This window comes from Phaethon lepturus, unplaced genomic scaffold (assembly GCF_000687285.1).
Source record: "Phaethon lepturus isolate BGI_N335 unplaced genomic scaffold, ASM68728v1 scaffold20425, whole genome shotgun sequence".
NCBI lineage: Eukaryota > Metazoa > Chordata > Aves > Phaethontiformes > Phaethontidae > Phaethon > Phaethon lepturus.
Genome location: NW_010538642.1, coordinates 48,162 through 55,231, shown reverse-complemented (window position 1 = coordinate 55,231; position 7,070 = coordinate 48,162). Strand labels below are relative to the sequence as shown.

The 7,070-nt window shown below is 42.0% G+C and overlaps 1 protein-coding gene across 1 annotated transcript in view; it reads right to left on the bottom strand.

Moving 5' to 3' along the window:
* Positions 1–549: 549 nt before the first annotated feature.
* Positions 550–7,070, bottom strand: part of CEP170B (centrosomal protein 170B) — a 53,593-nt gene continuing 47,072 nt past the window's right edge. The window contains exons 14-19 of the mRNA XM_010286895.1: positions 5,988–6,026; positions 5,281–5,424; positions 3,621–3,709; positions 2,961–3,054; positions 1,525–1,576; positions 550–788 (exon numbers count right to left, since the gene is read on the bottom strand). Of these exons, the coding sequence (XP_010285197.1) occupies positions 550–788; positions 1,525–1,576; positions 2,961–3,054; positions 3,621–3,709; positions 5,281–5,424; positions 5,988–6,026 (657 nt within the window). The remainder of the gene's footprint in view (positions 789–1,524; positions 1,577–2,960; positions 3,055–3,620; positions 3,710–5,280; positions 5,425–5,987; positions 6,027–7,070) is intronic.

Sequence of the window (7,070 nt, the reverse complement as noted above, 5' to 3'; positions counted from 1 at the left end):
TCTTAAGAAAAGGACTTCTTACACTACTGTACTAAGAGTTTCTCCTAGAAACCCACGATATTGCACAATCATTCTGCTGGATTTTGCACATTGATTCCAACAGAGTTGTAATGCTTCACTTGTACAATTAAAAAAAAACAAAACAAAACAAACAAAACGACAACAAATGTAGTACCAAAAAACCTGTTTTTTAAATTACGCTTCATTAACAACTGAATATTATAAACAGGCCAATCTAAGAACACTTCAGCTTCCGCAGTATTGAATGGAGCGTACGCAAAGCCTGTTTTCTTATGGCACACTGGAAGAAAACGTAATTTTCTAAAAATTAGTTTGCCTCTATGCTGAATATGTGCTGCTCCACAGTGCTAGTCTTGTTTAAAAGGCATACACAGACTTTCCATTCACCCTCACAGCATAGATTGGGGTTTTTTTGTGCAACGTGTTAGCAATCTAAACAACTGCTCCACACAAACTGTCCACAAACCACTCATACACAAAACTAATGCAACAGTAGATTACAGTATGATAGCAATACAAAGTATTGTATCAGATCACATATTTCTCTCCATCTGGAATGAATTTCGAATCTTGTAAGCTAGAAGTCCCACAGTTCGATTTCTGTGTGTAGTTTCTCATCTGTGCTGGGGACAAAGTCTCCAGTGCGGATCCAGAAGTGTTAGTAGCAGTCCTGACTTTAGTGGCTGTAGATTGTTTAGCAGCAGAAGATGCTTTGTTACTGGCAACTACATCCAAGTTTCCAGTAGGGTCAATGATAGCATTTATGACTGTTGGGGGAAGAAAAAAAAAAAAAGGAAAAAAAAGAGGCACACAGACATATTAACAGCAGTCAGCAGTTTCTAAAGAGAAGGTTGCTGCCTTCACTTTGAAGGCAGTAGAACTGTAGGCAGTACTTGCATTCATTTTAGTCACAGTATTTTCTTCATTAATACCTTCAGGCCTAAGCAGCTTTAACAAACAAAAACTCTCCCAAACTGAAGCTACAAGGACGTTCAACTGATGGTTAAATTGGAAAAGACAAACTACCGCAGCCAAATGGCAAGCTTTTAGCAGGAGCCCAAAATGACACCTGTAATGGTTTTATATGTCTTTATTAAGCTTCTAGATGATGCAAGAGCTTGTCTTGCCTTTCCTATTGCACAGAGCTCTATGTGCAAAATTCAAGTTGAAAAAGCACAGCACAGTTCATTGGCTGAAAGAGCTACTAAATATTATTTCAGCAGAACAGACCTTTGTCTTATGGGAATATGCTAATTACCACAAACAAACAAAGCATTTCCCCTGCAACAGCTTCCGCTTTGCAAAAGTCACAATTTTCTTAAAAATTGGCAGCACAAGATAAACCTACTGTTCATTCCATATGCACTCGTCAGAGAGCATTATGCTAACAAACTAAGCTTCTGCATCCCTTCCCAGCTTTCACTGGCAAATCAAGCCACTTTATTTCATTTTGTACAACTTACTGGCATTTGAGAGACAAAAAGAACATTTTACATGACCAACCTTCAAGCTGTTTTTGAACTCTCCTAAGCTCCTTCAGGATAGAACTGATTTCCTAGAAACAAAAGCATCATAATGGAAAATTAAGCAACAAAGTACTCAACTGGCACAGCAATCTAGTCTTACTTCTTCTGCCTTATCTGATCAAGAAGATTCAAAGTCAGTTCCAACCTTGCTTATTTAGCAGAAAAGACAAAGTTAGTATCCACAAAGACGATCAGAGGGATGGAACAGCTCTCCTATGAGGACAGGCTGAGAGAGTTGGGGTTGTTCAGCAAGGAGAAGACTCCGGAGAGACCTTAGTGCAGCCTTTCAATACTTAAAAGGGGCTTATAAGAAAGATGGGGACAGACTTTTTAGCAGGGCCTGTTGCAATAGGACAAGGGGTAATAATTTTAAACTAAAAGAGAGTAGATTTAGACTAGATCTAAGGAAGAAATTTTTCACCATGAGGGTGGTAAAACACTGGCTTCAAACAACTGAAACACAGGTTGTCCAGCGAGGTGGTAGATGCCCCATCCCTGGAAACATTCAAGGTCAGGTTTGACAGGGCTCTAAGCAACCTGGTCTAGTTGAAGATGTCCCTGCTCACTGCAGGAGTATCGGACTAGATGACCTTTGAAGGTCCCTTCCGACCCAAACCATTCTATGATTCTGTGATCTGTACCTAGGGGCACCTGGTCAGTGCACAGGGACCTCTGCTCTAAATACTTCTTTCACCAAGTGCTACTACACCACCCAGTTCACAGCCACAGTGGGTTTTAGATTTGAAATGCTAACCAGATTAACTGTACAAAGGCTCCCCCATATCTTCCTTAATACCAAATGCACAAAGATATTGGCAAACCCAAGTCCTAGACCAGACAAAGCAATTGGCCACATATATACTGCTGTAGCACCAAGCTACACAGTTCCTGTGCAGTATGCTTAGCATTACCCATATTCGCTGAGTCCATTATTGCACTTAAATCCCTACTGGCAGTCCCCATAAATGACAATAAGGGGTTGTGAAAGCACAAACACCACCCTAGGGCCAAAGCTTTTTAATTGACCTGTTATCGAAATGTTATAGGTGAAGAAAACAAACATTCAGGAGAAACACCTGTCTACACTGAAGCTGTGGCAACCACATGGTAGGTAATGCTTTGGTAGATGTTTAAATGAAGCCTAAGGACCTTGAACTTGAACATCTGTTAAGGGACTGGGTCTTTGAAGATGAATCACAAAGGGAGAGGGGAAGAGTTTGTTGAAACACAACAGCTGGAGGAACTCACTTTGTTTCACTTCAAACAGCAACAACAAACAGCAGTTCAACATATGCAAATGGACTAGGAATTTCAGAAATAGATTTGAGAAGGGCCAGAACTTGTTATTTTGGTTTCTTACAAAGCTTTCACGGATACAAGCCTTCCTTATTTCACTTGTTCGCATGGCCTTACCTTGTTTGATGTCTTCAGAATTGGCACTTCATTTTCTGAATTAATTTTGGCCTCCATCTCCTCCCAGGTCCTTTCTGAGTTTTGAAACAGAATCCTGCAGCACAAGAAGCAGAGCAGGTTTTAAAATTGCTATCCAAAAGCTGCTTGTTTAAAAGACTTAATTATCACAAGATGTGGCAACAAAGGAGATTAGCGGATTAGCAACTGGACAAAGCGCCTTTCAGGTGATTTAGGAATAATCCAAAGTCCTTCCCTAACTTATGTCTTCTAGAGCAACAAGAGACTTTGAAGAGCTTTCACAAGCCTTGGTGACCTGCAGGGTTTTTAAGAGCCTTGGGACAGGGGAGGAAAGAGGAGACAATCCATCAGCAGGAATACATTTTCTCCTAACTCTTTGCACAGGCAACATTTCAAAGTTAAGGCATCAACAGGCATTACAAATCCAGCATTAAAATTCCAAAGGCCAAACATATGAGGAAAAGAGATGGCAAGTGATCATGATACCTCTCGTTCACTACACATGCAGTTGCCTACATCTAGGTTCCCTGCATCCTGATAACAAGACTTTCCAAGACAACAATGCATTATCTTCCGCAAGTAGCAAGCCAACAAACTCAGCAGCAAGTCAACATTTCAAGCCAGGGCTAAAAAGTTACTTACTTCATTTTTTCAGCTAGGTTTTCTGTATTTTCACGGATTGTATGTGATAACTGAGACACCGGGTTCAACATCAGATTGTCAAAGATTACCTAAAATATAAGGGCAGATCAGAGAACTTTTAGCAGAAGTGGCGTATTACAAAACTGGAAATCTTTACAGTAAATGATCTCAATGAAACATCTTCATCTATGGGGATGATTTTTGAAGTTCAAGGGAGATAAAGACGACATACAGCTTTGTTGCAGCACTTTGGCAAAAAGATTAATACTAACTTGTTCGGATTTTTTTTTCCCTTGAGGAGTATACAAAGAGACAGAGTTGTCTGCAGTAAGGTAACTATTTAAGCATTTCTGAAAGAAGCAGCTTAAGACTCTCCAAGCCTCACAGGCACCTCCCCCACAAAAAAAAACCCACAAAAACAAAAAAGCCAAATCACAACGCAAGAAGTCCCACAAGCAGCCTCACTAAAACCATCTAATGTGATTTATATCAGTTCAAGCCACCTTCACAGCCATGTAATCCCACCATGTTATGTTCTGCTTTAAGAACAACAAAAAAAACCACCAAACCCCAAATATTCAAGTCCTGTGGTTCAAAAGAGCCCCCACACTTCTGCCATGAAAGCCCACATCAGTTGGGGGCACTCTGAACCTGCATCTTTTGTTCAGCCTTGGCACATCTCTAGAGGGGAGTGAGGGATTGCTTCAAGTCAGTCACAGGACAGGACCAGTGGCTGAGCCCGAGCTCCCCTCCATCAGCCTGTTTGAGTCACACTCCCCCTCCAGAGCAGCAGAACGACCGTGCTGGGGCTCAGCTCTCCCCTCCTGCTTGCGCTGCCTCCCCGGAGCCTCTGCCCCAGCTCTTCCTTCTCAACCAGAGCCAGCAGGCAGAAAGCAGGCAGAGGCAACAGCCGAGTGTTGCATTAGCAGCCTGCTCCTCTGCTCTCCATCACCATCACCCTGTTACAGCCCTCACTCCAACACCATCCCCAGCCTCAAGTTTCAGGGCCAGGCTTCCTTTAACATCATCCCAGTGATTTCCAGGTTACCCTGCTCTCTCACCTCAAAAGAATTGCATGACATCGCACATGTTGGAGCAAACAACGCAGAACAAGTGGCTTGCTGTCTGCACAGTAAGCCAGCTGTGCCACAGCACTTGAGCCCAGCTGCAGAAACTCCTTGTAAGGTCCAGATCCTACCACTGCTGCTCTACATGCAGCTCTGACCAGCATGCCCATTGCAGAAAAATAAGGTGCCTTTATTGATTAGGAATTACTGTTGTCATGCCATGATTTCTTGCCATTAAACTATCAGTGCTGGAGATTTCAAAGTTGAGATTTGGGGGTTTTCTTTAAAAGAGCAGTGAAATAGCCTAAGTGGGCTCTGACACTGAATGCCACCTCCTAAACAAGTGACCAACCCTCAGGTTTTAATGGAGTTTTACACAAGAGAGGAAACTGCCAGTCATATTGGCAAGAAGGGTTATTCTGTTCCTCTTTTTTTCTTTTTTAAACACTGTCTCTATACCTGCAAGTCAGGGCTCTTGAGAAATGCATTGATTTGGTTTTTTAGTAGCCTTCTTTGGCAACTTAGAAAGAGTAGATATACATACTGCAGCTTAAAGTAATGTCATATATAAAGTAAAGAAAAAGGTGGCCTGCCTCCTCACGGTTTCTTGTCCGCGTTTTTCTTGAGGGATCCTCTTCTCTATTATCGTTCATATTTTGGTCAAAATCCTTCAGTTCCACTGATCCCGGAGGCACTTTCTGGTAGTTCAGACTTGCTTCTGGAATGTGCTGCACCAACTTGGAAATAATGAGTAATGAGTCATTAAAAATTACCAGGGAAGGAGGCACACAGGCACTCACTGCAGGTATTGCAGATTTTCAGGCAAGCCCCAGAGGAACACTGATTCATTTAAGTCCTGTTCAGACAGGTATGGGTTCCTAAGCAAATTACTAGACCCCAATCCTGCAAGCATCTACCCACTGGAGTCATCCTACAAAACTCAGTGGGGCTATTCCACGTTATAATTTTGAGACGAGCATGTAGTTGAAAAGTACATCTTTGCCTTTTTTTGAATTTAGGCTAAAACTCAAGAAGACCCTGTTCTCCCATATCTTATGTTTTAATATATCAATGAAACATTAAATCCACACTAAAATTAATCAAAAACCATTTAGTGACACATGGAAGAGATGAAAAAGCAATAGAAAACCACTGGTAATGCAAATAATTAACAGGAAGAACAGAAAAGACAAGACAGCTACTCCTGTTTGGTTCACTGACAGACAAAAACTCTAAAAGAAGGGGAGGAAAATAACAGTGACAAGACAGAGATACAAAAATAATGGGATGGAAAGTGCACCTGAGATGGATATGCCAGCCGAAAAGATCTACGAGCAATCTGTGTTAAAACAGAAACAAAGAGATCAATGCTAGTGAATGACTGTGACAGCAAGTATCAAAGAGAACACATGGTTTGTGGTTATTTTGGGTTGACATTCCCAAAAGCGCATTCCTGAGAACCAGCGCTCGACACCCACCCCCAACATGCACTGAAGCCCATGGAGGTCCTGGTCACCAACCAGTTCTGCAGAGGTGGTCTCGGACAGCTCCCCCAGTTACTTCGAAACAGGCTGTGCTGAGTGAAATCCAGCAGCCCTCAGAGCACAGGGAATGAGCTAAACATACAGCTTTTTTGTTGGCAAAGCACACAGCTCTTGCAAGGAAACCATATGCTATCCAAAGTCCAGGCTCCCCACACTCTATGCAATAGCACTTGGGTTATACACAGGCAAAAAGTATGAGATATTATACAGGGGCACAACAGCCACAGTGTTTAGCTAATAAGCTGCTCTTTTTTAAGCATCCTTTCATGAAGTGCAGAAACAGTAAGTTAGGCTGCTTGCAGTGGCAAAACAGTATCAGAAGGGAATGAGATATTCCTACAGTCCAGCAGTTCTCAACACAACCAGTTGAAAACACAGTAAGGACAGCACATGCTCCACCATCACCAGGAGATTTTCATGTGTGACTTGGTCCCTTCTTGTGCTTTCTGTTGTCATACCCGTGGGCATTTTCTCTTGTCATACCAACAGTCATATTGAGTACATTTAACAACAACTTAAACATTATTGGGCTTTTAAGTTTTTGCTCTTATCATTACAAACTTTAAAAAAAAAGACCAACCAGAAGAATTTCACACAGGGTTAAAATTTGCAGAAGTGGCCAGTGATTTGGAATGACCCACTTGACTGTGCTTGCAGCAGCTGAGCTTTCCATTTAACAGCTCAGCTCTGCAGAAAGCCGGGCCTTGTAAAACCTACACACCCACAATGCAAGGCATCCCAAACAACCCATGGCTTTGCTAAACAAGAATCATCAAGGTTTCACCCTTCACGAACTCTTTTTTTGTTTTGTTTGGGGGTTTTTTTTGCTTAATTTGTAG